The sequence below is a fragment of the Pseudophryne corroboree genome, chromosome 8, assembly GCF_028390025.1.
Source record: "Pseudophryne corroboree isolate aPseCor3 chromosome 8, aPseCor3.hap2, whole genome shotgun sequence".
Taxonomy (NCBI): domain Eukaryota; kingdom Metazoa; phylum Chordata; class Amphibia; order Anura; family Myobatrachidae; genus Pseudophryne; species Pseudophryne corroboree.
This window is the reverse complement of record NC_086451.1, coordinates 453,604,216-453,620,357: the sequence shown is the minus strand read 5'-3', so window position 1 is coordinate 453,620,357 and position 16,142 is coordinate 453,604,216. Positions and strand designations below refer to the sequence as shown.

Genomic DNA, 16,142 nt, shown 5'->3' with positions numbered 1-16,142 from the left:
TAAAGTTTGATAGCCCATCCACAGACCCGTACCACGGGATAAGAAGGAATTCAAATGTATACTTCGCAATACCTCGAAGCTTGATTTAAAACACGTACGGCACGATGATACATGACCCCCCAAACATGGATTCATACACACATGCTTCTGCTATCTCACTAGGTCATACCCTTTCCTACCTTCTCCTCTCCTCCCCTACCCAATCATAGAAATGTATTATACATGACATATATTTTTCTCTTTTTGAAATGTTTTAGAAAGTGGCAGTAATTGGTGACTGCCAAAGGGTGGACTGTCAAAGTCAGAAAAATATCACGCTACACACTGCCATATTTGCACCTCATGCATGTCCCCGCTGCGTGTGCATGAGCTCTCCCATGCGTGCGCATACTTGCTGTTGCGTGCACCCGCAGGCGCACGGTATGCGCATTTACGGTAGAGTTTGTATGCGTCTAGCGGGCGACTCAATCGTTACATATTTTAACCATATAATGTATTTTGTAGATCATGGTCCCTTTGATAGAATCTGAAAGTTTAGTTAATGTAGCATGTTCGTGGACAGAGAGATCCTTCTTTGTTTGATACGAAGGGTCAGACAAGGGTTATACAGTGGTGTTTAGTATCCATCGGAAGAATATTTAATTAGCAATATTCCGGTGTTGGTTTGAAGCGGATAACTCGCTCGTGCGAATAGTTATGGACATAAGAAGTTTATGGACTTTTACTATATTTGCACTTTATTATCCATGCGGCGGGAAACCTAGTTTCCCACCCACCTGAGCAGTTGGAAATAGTCACAGCCCACCTGTATGAATCAACCTATGACCTTTTGTTATAATGCGAAGAGGAATTCCTGTGTCCAATGAACAATAAGAATATAGGGACCATTGTACTGTATTATGTGTAGGGTATAAAAGGACAAGCCACTCTGGGCCAGCTCTCTATTCTCTTCAACGGTTCTCATTGCTGATAATCGGGAGCTGGATATCCAGAGGCGCATGCGATTGTTTCCCTTGAGCGTAAGTTTCTCTGCAGCCATATTACCTTTATTGTTATTGTGAGCCATATCTCTCTCTCTCTCTCTCTTCTCCTCTTTCTCTCTCTTTCTCTTAAGTATTATTGTACTGCTATTGTATTTCATGTGTAGTTTTCTGGTTAGGTGGTCAATGTTATTTTGGTAGTGTATGACTTGTAATGTATTATTCTTTTGCAAATAGAACGTTCATATAAGGTGTTAGAACCTAATACCGGTATCTGTGTATTTATTATATTTCTAAGTATTCTCAGAGCGTCGGAGACGCTCGTACAGTTAATAAGGTTACACTGTGTTACATTTACACCCTATCACTGCACCAAGGTTTATTGCATAAATACATTGTTTATGGTATAGTTATAAAGGTTTAACATCGTGAGCATCAGCGCCGCTTGTGATCTCCTCGTGGTCCCAAGCGTCCGCTACGCTAGTAGCATACCATTACGTTAGTCGGCAGCCTATAGCGTGCCTGCCTGTGATCTCTTGGCCGTAAGCGAACGTGACGCTCGAGCGTCTCGACTACGGCTAAGCGATTGTTACACAACGTGCGTACCCTTACGGTATACCATACGCCAATAGCGTACTGTGTTCTTTCACCTTTTAGAGGGTTTTAAGTAAGATAAATATTAGGCTTTAACAGCTGATTGGCTTTATCTCTCACCGTACGTACGTACGTACGTACATACATACATACATACATACACAGGGCCGGTTCTTGCACTTTTGGCGCCCCGGGCGGGAAATAGGGGCGTGGCTTCATCCAGGGGGCGTGGTCAGTTACGCCCCCTGGACAGTAGAGTAGCGCCGCTGAAAAATAATAAAAAAATAAAAAATGTATACTTACTATCCCCGCTCCCGACCGCTGCAGACCTCCGCCGGCGCCGTGCCTGTCCTCGGATCTGGCATAGACAGACACTAGAGGTCAATTATGACCCCTAGCGTCTGTCAGTCCCACAATGCTTTGCGGTGCGTGATGACGTCATTGCGCACCATGCAGCAAAGGTCCTCTCCACGAAGGGAAACTAGACGCGTAACGTCTAGTTCCCTTCACAGCGGGGGACCAGCAGGGGGCACAGCGGGCAGCAGGAGGCACAGCAGTAGCGGATCTTGCGATGGTGCAGCACCCTCCGGAGGGCGCCGGCGCCCTCCGGAAGGTGGTGCCCCGGGCAAAAGTCCTGCTTGCCCGTGGCAAGATCCGCTACTGTATATACACACATACATATATATATATATATATATATATATATACATACATACATACATACATACATGGATCTGGTCTTCACTCACTGCTGTGATATTTCTGATTTCTCCAACTCCCCTTTTCCCCTCTCAAACCACCACCTGCCCTCCTTTACCTTACCTCTCTTTGCTTCTCCATCTCTATCTCCTATGGCTACCATCACTAAGCGTAACATTGAGGCTATCGACACCTCATCCCTATCCTTCCTGCTTGACTCTCTCATGCCCTGAACAAGCTTCTTCCCTATACAATGCATCCCTTATTTCTGCTGTTGACTTTGTCGCTCCACCAACCACTAGTCACCCTCGCAGATCAACACCTCAACCCTGGCACACCAAATGCACCAGATATCTGCAAAAATGCTCACGTACTGCAGAGTGACAGTGGAGGAAATCACGCTCTAAGGCAGACTTCCTCCATTTCAAACTTATGTTCTCATCCTTCAGTGCTGCCCTTTCCCTCGTTAAACAGTCATACTTCAAGAACCTGATCTCCTCCCAGTCTTCCAACCCCGGCACTTCTTTGCCACTCTCAACTCCCTCCTCTGCCCACCCCCACCTCCTTTCCCCTCCTCTCTGTCTGCTCTTGACTTTGCCACTTACTTCACAGCCAAAATTGACTCCATATGTCAGGACATCACATCCCACCAAACCATCAGAAACCAGCCACCACGTATCCCTTACCACCCCTCTCCTTCCCTCTTACCAACTCTGACATCTTTCTCCTATGGCCCTCATCCGTTCCTCAGCCCAGTCCACCTCCACACTTGACCCTATCCCCTCCTGCCTCCACCGCTACCTCTCTCTCTTTGCCTGCTTCCATCTTGCCCACCTCCTCAATCTCTCCCTCTCATCAGGCACTGTCCCCTCTACCTTCAAGCATGCACTTGTCTCTACTATTCTTAAAATACCTAACCTTGATCCACATACTCTCTCCAACTATCGACCTATCTCTCTTCTTCCTTTTGCCGCCAAACTCCTTGAGCGTATTGTCTGTAACTGCCTGACTACCTTTATTTCCTCCCACTCACTGCTTGACCCATTCCAGTCTGGCTTCCATCCTCTCCACTAAAACTACCCTTACAATAGTCTGCAATGACCTCCTCTCCGCTAAATCCAAGATCCACTACTCTTTGCTTATTCTCCTTGACCTCTCTGCTGCTTTTGCTCTGGGATGACCTTCTACTTCTGCAAATCCTTCATGACCTTTGTCTCTGTGATAGTTCCCTCTCCTGGCTGTCCTCCTACCTTTCTGAGCATTCCTTCTGTCTCCTCTCATGGCTCCACCTCCCCCCCCCCCACCTCTACTAACTGTAGGTGTCCCCCATGGCTCTGCTCTTGGTCCTCTCCTTTTCTCTCTCTATACGTCCTCTTTAGGTAAACACATCAGCTCTTTTGACTTACAATATCATCTCTATGCTGATACTCAAATCTACCTCTCCTCCCCTGACCTCTCTCCTGCTCTTCTAACTCGTGTATCCAACTGTTTCTCTGCTATCTCTTCTTGGATGTCCCAGCACTTTCTTAAACTTAACATGTCTAATACTGAGTTGATCATCTTCCCTCCCTCTTGCACTACCTCACCTCCTACAATTTTATTATCTATTGCTGGCTCTACTATCTCCTCTAGCCCCCAAGTGCGTGCGATGTCTTGCAGTAATCCGTGACTCCTTCCTCTCCTTCAAACCACACATTTAGCACCTCTCTCAAAAATATTTCCAGGATCAGATCCCTTTTCACCCAGGATACTACTAAGACCATTATCCACTCACTGGTCATCTCCAGATGGGACTACTGTAATCTTCTCCTAGCCGTCACCCCTGACAAATATCTCTCTCCACTCCACTCTATCCTCAGTGCTGCTGCCCGAGGCATCTTCCACACAAAACACACAACATCCTTCTTCTCTCTCTTACAAGCCCTTCACTGGCTCCCCTTCCCCTTCAGAATCCATTTCAAGCTTCCCACACTCACTTACAAAGCCGTCACCCACTTCTCTCCCACCTACATCTCTGACCTTATCTCCCTTTACACTCCCACCTGTCCTCTTCTCTCTGCTAATGCACACCGACTCTCCTGCCTACGGATTACCTCCTCACACTCCTACCTCCAAGATTTTTCATGTGTTGCTCCATTTCTCTGGAATTCCCTACCTCTCCCCCTCAGACTCTCCACCTCTCTACAGAACTTCAAGCGGGCTCTCTAGACACACTTCTTCACCAAACCCAGCTGTCTCTCAAGCCCTCTGTCCCATGCTCACTTTCTACCCCATCTGTGTCACCCCTGTCTGTCTGCCCCTCCCCTTCAGAATGTAAGCTATAATGAGCAGGGCCCTCTTCCCTCATGTGCTTTTACGTCTCTTACTTAACCTATCTTTTTTTCAATACTCCCAAATCCCTCAGTTTCTGCCACTCTGATACTTATTGCAGTGTCATCTGCTGACACAGCTATGTTTATATACCCTGTACTCAGTGGCGTAAGTTCATCCTCGTTGCCCGGAGGCAAGTTAGAGTTTGGTGCCCCTACCCCTTGAAGAAAAAAAAAGGAAAAATTATACATAATTTGGGGCTAGGACAAAGGTGACAGGACCAGGAGGTACAGTGCCAGGACAGGTGTGACAGGGCAAGTACTGAGGTGACAGAGACAGTACGGTGTGGCCAGGACATAAAAAAGACAGAGGGGACAGGAATAGGACAAGGGTGACAGGGCCAGGACAGAACAGAGGAGATAGGAGGGAAGCGTGTCAGGGACAGGACAGAGGTGACAGGGCCAATACAGAGATGACAGGGACAGTAAAGTGGGGAAGAACTGAAATGACAGGGCCAAGATAGATAACCAGGATAGAGGTGACAGGGACAAGAGAGTGGTGACAGGAACACGACAATGACATAGGTGACAGGGCCAGGACAGAGGAGACAGAGGTGATGAGGACAGTACAGAACAGAGGGGTGACAGGGCCAGGACAGTGATGACAGGGGCAGGAAAGTGGTGATGGGAAGGACAGAGGTGACAGGGGCAGGACAGGGGTGACAGGGGCAGGACAGCGGTGACAGGGGTAGGAAAGTGGTGATGGGAAGGACAGAGGTGACAGGGGCAGGACAGGGGTGACAGGGGCAGGACAGCGGTGACAGGGGCAGGACAGCTGTGACAGGGGCAGGACAGCGGTGACAGGGGCAGGACAGCGGTGAAAGGGGTAGGAAAGTGGTGATGGGAAGGACAGAGGTGACAGGGGCAGGACAGCGGTGAAAGGGGTAGGAAAGTGGTGATGGGAAGGACAGAGGTGACAGGGGCAGGACAGCGGTGACAGGGGCAGGACAGCTGTGACAGGGGCAGGACAGCTATGACAGGGGCAGGACAGCGGTGACAGGGGCAGGACAGCGGTGACAGGGGCAGGACAGGGGTGACAGGGGCAGGAAAGAAGTGACAGGGGCAGGACAGCAGTGACAGGGGCAGGACAGGGGTGACGGGCAGGACAGAAGGGCCAGGAAAGAGGGGAGGCAGGGCTGGCACAGAGGTGGCAGCGTCAGGACAGTGGTGACAGGCAGGACAGAGGTGACAGGGGTAGGACAGAAGGACCAGGAAAGAGGGGAGACAGGGCTGGCACAGAGGTGACAGCGACAGGACAGGGGGACAGAGATAGGACAGGGGAGACAGGTCCAGGACACGGCCCTGAATTCAACAATGGTGGGACTTGGAGGAGGTAGTTGGCAGCTCGGCCTCACTCTCCATGTATACAGTAACTTATACTGTTTGCCGTACCTCCAGTCCCACTCTCTCTGTTATATTACCTAGTAACAGGATAAAGAGAGCTGCGTAACAGCCCTGCACCCCGCGCAGTCCCCGTCCCATACCTCTGTCTCTCCTCTCCCCATTATCCTGTTGAAGTTATCATGGCTTTCCTCCGCCAGTGTCCAGACTCGCTCGCTGAAGCTGGGCCACTTCTTCCTTGTTTCCTAGCAGCTGGCTCCTGGATCACTGGGCAGCAGAGGCTGGGAGCTGGGAGGGGGCGGAGCAATCAGACGGGCAGCTGCAGTGCCGCCCGGCTATCTGCGGTGTGAGAAGAAGCCGGCGGCACCCCACCGCTGGCAGTGCTGCAGCTAGTGGTGGTGGTGGCCGCGAGGCTGCCGGGCTGGGTTTTGAAAAAGGTGGAAAGAAGGGTGTTACGGCAGGGGGAGTACAAACTGCCAGCCCCCGCTGACGCATCTCTCCCCTCGGCAACACCTTTGTCTATTTAGTAGGAAGGGCACGGAACAGCCGGGGGACAATGGAGAAAGAGCCCCCTTTAGGGCTGGAGCCCGGCGGCAACTGACTCCGTTGTTTCCGGAAGTTCCGCCCCTGCCTGTACTTGTCCTATATTGTATTGAATTGTAAGTCACTGTCTTCTTGTTTTGCTCATTTGTTTATGTACTGCGCTGCGGATCCCTTGTGGCGCCATATAAATAAAGCATAATAATAATAATAATAATAACAACAGCAGTAGTATACATGCTCAATGTTCTTCCAAATTTTCTGCTGGTTGCTATGAAAACCAGGTTCAGTATGTGTGTGCCCAAACCCCAGCCCCCAATAGGGAGATTTAAATAAAAGAATATTGGTGGTCATTCCGAGTTGTTCGCTCGCTAGCAGTTTTTAGCAGACGTGCAAACGCTATGCCGCCGCCCACTGGGAGTGTATTTTAGCTTAGCAGAAGTGCGAACGAAGGGATCGCAGAGCGGCTACAAAATATTTTTGTGCAGTTTCAGAGTAGCTCCAGATCTACTCAACGCTTGCGATGACTTCAGACCATTCAGTTCCTGATTTGACGTCACAAACACGCGCTGCATTCGCACAGCCACACCTGCGTTTTTCCTGTCACACCTGCGTTTTTCCGAACACTCCCTGAAAACAGTCAGTTGACACCCAGAAACGCCCTCTTCCTGTCAATCACTCTGCGGCTGCCTGTGCGACTGAAAAGCTTCGCTAGACCCTGTGCAAAACTACTTAGTTCGTTGTAATAGTACGTCGCGTGTGAGCATTGCGCCGCAAACGCATGTGCAGAAGTGCCATTTTTTTGCATCATCGCTGCACAGCGAACAAATGCAGCTAGCAATCAACTCGGAATGACCACCATTGAACCCAGCAGTAATAGAACCCGGGCTATTTAAGATGCAATCCAAAAAGATCTCCCAATACCCCAATACACTCCTGTACTGAGATTTCTTTTGGATTTTCCAGATATCATTTAAACATTACTACTTGTGTAATTTTACATATATCACTGAGAACATACAGTATGTATTTCTTATTACCTGTTATAATTCTAATATATATATATAGATATATATATATATATATATATATATAGATACACATATACAGTATATATTTGTGTATATGTATTTCTTATTACCTGTTATAATTCTAATATAGATAGATAGATAGATAGATAGATAGATAGATAGATAGATAGATAGATAGATAGACAGACACATATATATATATATTTTTTTTTTTTTTTTTTTTTCCCCCAAAGCCAAAACACAGTATTAGAGATGAGAGAGTTTTGGTTTTGTTTCCAAATCCGTACTCATGTTTAAGTGTTTATGGAACTGTGAGGTTTTGTGTTCTTTCTTTTTCTTTTAGACTTCACCCAAAAATGTAACGATGGTGGAAATTGCTAAACACGTAAAATTGTGTTATTTTGACTTTTGATCTGTTGTTTTTTTCCTACTCTGTCATCTATGTATTACTAGCAGAAGGACGACTTTTATGAGTAACATATTTCTATGATGCCGTTGTCTGAGAATGGCACATCAAATACCAAATTAAAGGTCTTGGAAGGTTATTCATGTTTGTTAGCAAACCAAAAAAGCACTCTAATGGGCAATACAATGTTGCCAAAGGCGTAGCTACCATAGTTGCAGGGGATGCGGCTGCTATGGGGCCCGAGTCATCTCTGGGGCGCATGGAATTATGCTATGGGGCCCCGATTGGCATAGCTACGGCCCTGCATGTTGCACTGCAGGTGGGGCAGATGTAACATGTGCAGAGAGAGTTAGATGTGGGTGGGTTATATTGTTTCTGTGCAGGGTAAATACTGGCTGCTTTATTTTTACACTGCAATTTAGATTTTAGTTTGAACACACCCCACCCAAATCTAACTCTCTCTGCACATGTTACATCTGCCCCACCTGCAGTGTAACATGGTTTTACCCATTAGTGTGCTCTTTTGGCTTGCTAACAAACCTGAATAAGGCTCTTGGTCCGTAGGTTTTCAGAAAAATATTAGCGTTGCAATTGGTTGCTTAGTTTTGGAGTTACTGTATGTGGCAAAACGTCCGCCTGCCATTTCCAATGCATCACCACTGTGACAGTTGGTGAACTCTCCCTGTGCACTGGCTGGTTGACTTTGAACATGTGACCTGCTGGGTAGTCTGGAAACTGGACAGTTATTTGCAACCACCCAGCAAACCTTTGCCCAGTTGGAACCAGGCACATCAGCATGCTTTTATAATGACTGTATACACATCTACACTAATATACAATCTATTCCTAGATCATTTTGTTTTATTTCCTGTTGGTGCCACCACATTTTCGCATTATACTTTGTCTTGTTGACGGCAGCAGTAACATAGGGGTCTATAGTCTCATTATACTGTACACACATTTCTGACTTTGTCCCTGTCTACATACCCTCCAACATCCTTACAGAAGAAATCGGTACAAACTAAAAGAAGGGGCATGGCCACAGGTAAAGGGGGCGTGGCCACGTGGCGCTGCCATATGAATCTATAGGACAAGGGAGACACTGAAATCGGTACAAGGCCCCTTTCGGCTGGTACAGACCATAAAAAAACGGTACTGTAATGGCCAAAAAGTTGGGGGGTGTGTGTCTATCAGAGCCGCAACTAGGGGGGGCTAGGGGGGCACGCGACCTGGGCGCGGAAAAGGAGAGGGCGCCTGCGCGAGGCAGCAAGCGGGAACTACCACTGGCAGTGCAGGACGGCGCAGGGTTGAAGAGGCGCCGTCCCGCTCAGCTGCGCTAGGACGCTTCCCGGCGTAGAGGCTAGAGCAGCTTCACGGAAAGTAACAAAGCCGTCGCCTCTGCCAGCGCTGTGTGTGTGACTGACAGCACGCTTCGGAAATGGAGAGGAGGGGGCCCTGACGGACACAGCAGATCAGCACTAAAAGTAGGTAGGGAGAGGCGGGCAGCTATATATGTACAATATGTGTGTGTGCAGTGTACGTTAACCTAATGTGTGTGAGCAGTGCAGCGTAACCTTGAGTGTGTGTGTGTGTGTGTGTGTGTGTGTGTGTGTGTGTTGAAGCAGTGCAGTGTAACCCTGTGTGTATGTGTGCTTGAACAGTTCAGTGTAACCCTGTGTGTATGTGTGTTGGAGCAGTGCAGTGTAACCCTGTGTGTGTATGTGTGTTGGAGCAGTGCAGTGTAACCCTATGTGTGTGTGCATGTGTTGGAGCAGTGCAGTATAACCCTGTGTGTGTATGTTGAAGCAGTGCAGTGTAACCCTGTGTGTATGTGTGTTGGAGCAGTGAAGTGTAACCCTGTGTGTGAGTGTGTGTGCTGGAGCAGTTCAGTGTAACCCTGTGTGTATGTGTGTTGGAGCAGTGCAGTGTAACCCTGTGTGTGTATGTGTGTTGGAGCAGTGCAGTGTAACCGTGTGTGTGTGTGTGTGTGCGTGTGTGTGTGTGTGTGTGTGTGTGCAGTGCAGTTCAGTGTAACCCTGTGTGTATGTGTGTTGGAGCAGTGCAGTGTAACCCTGTGTGTGTATGTGTGTTGGAGCAGTGCAGTGTAACCGTGTGTGTGTGTGTGTGCGTGTGTGTGTGTGTGTGTGTGTGTGTGTGTGTGTGTGTTGGAGCAGTGCAGTGTAACCCTGTGTGTGTATGTTGAAGCAGTGCAGTGTAAGCCTGTGTGTATGTGTGTTGGAGCAGTGAAGTGTAACCCTGTGTGTGAGTGTGTGTGCTGGAGCAGTTTAGTGTAACCCTGTGTGTATGTGTGTTGGAGCAGTGCAGTGTAACCCTGTGTGTGTATGTGTGTTGGAGCAGTGCAGTGTAACTGTGTGTGTGTGTGTGTGTGTGTGTGTGTGTGTGTGTGTGTGTGTGTGTGTGTGTTGGAGCAGTGCAGTGTAACCCTGTGTGTGTATGTTGAAGCAGTGCAGTGTAACCCTGTGTGTATGTGTGTTGGAGCAGTGAAGTGTAACCCTGTGTGTGTATGTGTGTTGGAGCAGTGCAGTGTAACCGTGTGTGTGTGTGTGTGTGTGTGTGTGTGTGTGTGTGTGTGTGTGTGTGTGTGTGAGAGAGAGCATGTGTTGGAGCAGTGCAGTGTAACCCTGTGTGTGTATGTGTTGGAGCAGTGCAGTGTAACCCTGTGTGTATGTGTGTTGGAGCAGTGCAGTGTAACCCTTTGTGTGTGTGCATGTGTTGGAGCAGTGCAGTGTAACCCTGTGTGCATGTGTTGGAGCAGTGCAGTGTAACCCTGCGTGTGTACTGGAGCAGTGCAGCGTAACCCGGTGTTGTGTGTGTATGCTGGAGTACCCAGGGTGCGTACTTCATTTGTATGTATAGGAGGGGTGTATTTAATCACAGTATATTGGGGTATGTGTATATACAGGGGCACGTATATATGTTAATTTTGGTAGTATGTGTATATTCAGGGGCTGTGTAGATATGTACCGTACTGTGTATTATTGATGGTGTGTACATGTATGGGAGGATGTATTTCTGTATAACGGGGCGGTGGTGGGGGTGGGGGGGTTTTGCGCCAAATGACTGTCTTGCCCCGGGTGACAGAGACCCTAGTTTCGGCCCTGGTCTATGGATAATCTTTCCCAATATTTTTATCTACTGTCGTCACCAGAAATATCCTAGTATTTAGTAGTATATGAGCACTTTTTTTTCCAATCAATGGCATCACCATCATCACAAATATTCCAGTAACCAAAACTTCGACCTTTATGGGATTCCCATAAAGGCCGAAGAAACCAAAACTCCTGAGATCAGGGGCGTTTTAACAGAGGAGGGGGCTCCTGTTCAGATTCCGGGTGGGCCCCCTCCACTTCCCCTCTGCAGTAGGCTCCGGCATTGTGCAGAGTCTACTGCGCATGTGCAGAGCTCCAGAAACATGGCGCCCACCATGTTCCAGAGGCTAATTTTACTACTGTGCATGCGCGGTTGCCATTTTGTCTGTGATTTTTGCCACAGATGCTGCGGCCATTGGGACTCCGGCTGGACGAGGCTGCAACTAGGGTTAGGCTTCAGGTTTAGTGTTAGGATTAGGGCGATAACAATGTCAAAAAAAGTTACATTGAGCCTCATTCAGCTTGGACCACTACGGAGACAGAAATAGTTATTTTCTCAATCCTACTTCTGCTAAAAATCACATATAATGAGTCGTCCAGAAAGGAAAAAGATTCCCACTGATGCATACGCAAAATTGCGTATGCAGTCATAGAAACTGCGATGCATACGCAGAAATTGAGGTGTGGCTGCAGCGTAGGCAACCTACAAATAACATACAGAGAATGAAAAAATGCAATAAATGTTGCTTGTCTGAGGTGTAACAGAGAAGGGAATGGAACACAGGCAACATCTCTCATATTTCAGTCCTCAAGTGCATGGGAGCTGTGCAAATTAGTTGCCCAAGGGCACACTTGTGTAACACATTCATACACTGGTGCACAGACTTGTGTTTTATGACACTCTATGGGATTTGTCTCAGTATCAGTTTTCTCTCTCTCTCTCTCTCTCTCGCTCTCTCTTACAGGTAGGTTTCAGGTGGAATCACAGGACAGGACATTGGTGGCAGAAGTGGGATCAGACGCGTTTCTGCACTGCACTCTCTCGCCTCCTCTTGGACTTACTGGACTCACAGTGCACTGGTTTCGTTCCCTCTTTCACTCCACTGTCCTCCTGCTGAAGAATGGGAAGGAGGAGAGAGATCAGCAGAGCGCAGAGTACAGCGGAAGGGCGTCTCTCCAGGGAAGGACCGATGCTGGAGACCTGACGCTGGTACTGCACAATGTCAGTCTCTCCGATGCAGATACCTATCACTGTTTGGTGGAGAACATAAGCAGTACACAGTATGAGGAAGCAGTCACAGAGCTCATCGTCATAGGTCAGTTTAGCAGCAGGCAATCAATAATAAAATGTGCTGTTACCCCTAGCAACCAATTATTTTTGGTCATATTTCGTTTCATTTAAAGAAAGTAAATGTAATTTTGCACAAAGCACCATCTTATTAAATAAAATGTTATACCTAGCAATACATGTTAAGTTTGGCAACAAGTAGCTGGCTGGGCATGCTAGGACTTGTAGTACAAGATCTCTTCGGCACAAAGAAGGGTGCAAGTTTATTTAAAAGTGTCTTTAACACAAGTATGTGAATCCAGTCCCGTACTCTCCATCTTAAAGAGACATGCAACGTTATGGAAATGTTTAGGGTCAAAGAAACTTCATACTCACAGCTGCAATATGTAAATAAGGAGTGTCAAAAATAAAATAGTCTAAAATACACTATGTAGACAAAAGTGATTGGACAAGATAAAAAGGAAGCATAAAAAGAAAAAATAAAGTTTTCACATAAAATCTGCAACGCGTTTCACAGCACTTGGCCCCTTCCTCAGGCAGTGATTAATTCTTCTTCAGCCGTATCACTTGCAGGTACGTGAGGACGTGTGCACATTTGCTTTGATGATAATATCAGACGCCCACACAATATAGTCTCCTCTGATTGGCTGATTGTGGTATCACCTCTGACGCTGATAGGAGCTTTACTCACACTACCATATCTAGAGGCAACACCACTTCTTTTAATTTTTAGAAGCTATAGTAAATCTACCCCTATGTCATAGGTGCCTAATCATACATACAATATTGCCAACATATATTTATGTGCCCCTGTGCCTATTTCTCGGAGTTATCCAATTAGCCCCGGTCATTTACCGGGGCTAATTGTCCCGCCGAGGGCTATCTAATTGGCCCTGATAAGCCGGCATGAAACGCAGCTTATTGGGGATTTTGTTTTACCTGCTTCAGGCAGGCAAAACCAAATCCCCTGAAACAGCCCCGTTTTGGGGCGAAAACGGGGCTGTTTCTACCGAAAACACACAGGTTTCACTGAACCTGTGTGTTTTCAGGAGAAAGGGTATTTTTTTACAGGCGATCAATTAGGATAGCCTGTAAAAAAATAATAATATGTGAAACATCGGGAAAACCCGCGAAAAACATACGTTTTTTTGGACCCAATGTTTTACCGGGGCTAATTGGATATCCCCCAAAGGGTTAAACACAGCGGATGAGGACGTGAGCATCAAAATGTAATTGTTAAATATGCCGTATATATTATAAAGAGGCCTAAGTGAGTATTTGTAGCGTTATCTCCGTCTGGTTCTTGTCTGTGTTGGGCTGTGCTTTATACCGCACTTTATAGCCTGCAGGTGACTTTATCACACACTCATTTCAGCTGTGCATTTTATATTCCAATCAACTCAAAATTCCACTTAATGGTAATTACGCACATGAACAAACTCCTCTTCAGCCTCCTCGTTTTCCATCTCTGGGAAACACCATAATCTCTCCACGTTAGAAGATCTGATTTAATCTGACGAACAAGAAGATAATGAGGGTTATGCACTGTGACAAACGCTCTTTTGATTATTTACTTACATGACCGAAATAACAGGAGCTTTCCGTATGATCATAATTGCAGCGTTTATTCTGTTCCTGTAATGATCCCTGATTCCACCAGACCCCCGGCTCCCTTACAACTAATGATCTGGGAATTAAGGGCTTCAGCGGAGACTGACATGCTTTCAGATGAGATGAGATTATCCCAGTTACAGGACACGGGCAAATCACCAGGATCTTACAATTATCATCTCTTTCGTTTTCTCTAGGACACAGGTTCTCAAACTCGGTCCTCAGGACCCCACACAGTGCATGTTTTGCAGATCTCCTCACAGAATCACAAGTGAAATAATTAGCTCCACCTGTGGACCTTTTAAAATGTGTTAGTGACTAATGAATACAAGTGTGCACCTGCTGGGTGACCTGCAAAACATGCACTGTGTGGGGTCCTGAGGACCGAGTTTGAGAACCTGTGCTCTACTAGGACGATCTGTCTGACTTAGTGTGAAAGGTATCAAAGCTTGGAGAGAACCAATCAGCTTGTAGCTGCCATGTTACATGCTGTGTTTGAAAAATTACAGTTAGGAGATGATTGGTTGCTGCTATATCTCACTCCACTTTATCTCTCTTCAAGCGTTGATAAATGCCGCCCTTAATTTAGAAGAGCATCACCTCTCAGACCCTAAGAGTTGGAAATGTGTGTTTTGCAGGTAGCGGTTCCCTCCCTTCTGTGGCGGTCTCCCTGGAAGATGGCGCCATTGCGGTCTCTTTTGTCACCAGCGACTGGTTTCCATGGCCGCAGATGCGTTGGAGAGTGGATGGTGTCCCAGTCGTCACTGATAGGTTGGAGTTCATCCACAACCAGAGCAATGGTCTGTACCAGCTAGAGAGCAAGATTCTACTTAAAGACCCAGATGCTGGGCCGCTGTATGGAGCCGCGAGGCACCCAGTGACAGGGAAAGAGTTTGGACTTTATATGACGCTTGCAGGTATGTAGCTTATCTCGGCAGCGGAGTTTCAGATCAGTAGCCGCTGACATGTCCCCCTTGTTTTCTCCACACAGGACAGGCCACTGGGCAAGTCACTGACATGCTGGTCTGCTGTGCGAGAGTAGATGGGACGGGATGTCCTAAAGTGAAAATGCGGCTAACCCGAAACTGCCGTTTTTGGAATTTGGCCACATTTCCCATATGTACCTCTGAAATGTGATCCATTCCGGGGCTTGGATGGGGTGGGTAACGCTGGTGTTACCCAATAGAGGCATATGGATTCTCATAGCATATTCCTACAGAGAGGGACCCAATCAGACCTCTGCCCCCCCAGAATCCCAAATTTAGCAACACTCTCTTGCCAGGACACAGGGCCTGATAGGAGCCTGTCCCGCAAAGGACTGAAAGCAGAGTTATACTGTAGCTGATGCTATCATTCTTCATCCGGGTCCGGAGCATACACGCATACTGCACCAACGGAGGCAGATGGACAAAATCACAGTCAGAGCAGACTCTAGGTGCAAATGGCCTTAGCTGGGAGGGGGGGAAGGGGGGGAAGGGGGGGGGGGTAGTTGCAAACTCTGGAATGCTTCACATCCAGGAACTTGGCAAATCCGACGGCTAAGCAGCCTACAGAGCTTCGGCAGCTTTTGTGGTCGGAAATTAATGGATCGGCTGCCGTCCCTCATGGTTACATTTTTTAGGCGATATGTCGCAAATTTCCTTTAATAAATATGCCCATAATATAATGATTCAATCTCTATATCATGATATGGATTTTGGTGCTTCTGGGAAAGGCACAAGTACCCCACAATGATTGTGTACAATTTCATGGAATGCTATACTGACATGTCACGTACACATGTATACAAGGTATGCGGTCAATATGCCGGGATCACGGCAGTCGAAAAATACCAATACCGGATTCCCTATGTCAGAACTCCGAAAGGGGCAGGAGTTTGATGTCGGAAGCCCGACCATAGCAACACACGCGGCAGGTTAGCTTTAGGGAAAGGAAGGGGAGGGGGGGGGGGGGGTAGGTTTAGCCAACACCCAAGGGTTAGGGTTAGGCTGCGGGGGTAGAGGTTAGGCTGCGGGGGTAGAGGTTACGGTTAGGCTGCGTGGGGAGGGGGGTTCAGGTGGTTAGGGTTAGGCTGCAGGGAGGGAAGGTTAGGGATAAGTGCCCCCGGGGAGGTTAGGGTTAGGCTGCTGGGGAGGGAGGTTTAGGCTGAGAGGATGAGTGGGTTAGGTTTAGG

General features: G+C 47.6%; 1 protein-coding gene across 1 annotated transcript in view; it reads left to right on the top strand.

The window, feature by feature from the left end:
• Positions 1 to 16,142, top strand: part of LOC134949609 (butyrophilin subfamily 2 member A2-like) — a 67,558-nt gene that overhangs the window by 35,555 nt on the left and 15,861 nt on the right. Inside the window, exons 2-3 of the mRNA XM_063938302.1 lie at positions 12,036 to 12,386; positions 14,608 to 14,886. Of these exons, the coding sequence (XP_063794372.1) occupies positions 12,036 to 12,386; positions 14,608 to 14,886 (630 nt within the window). The remainder of the gene's footprint in view (positions 1 to 12,035; positions 12,387 to 14,607; positions 14,887 to 16,142) is intronic.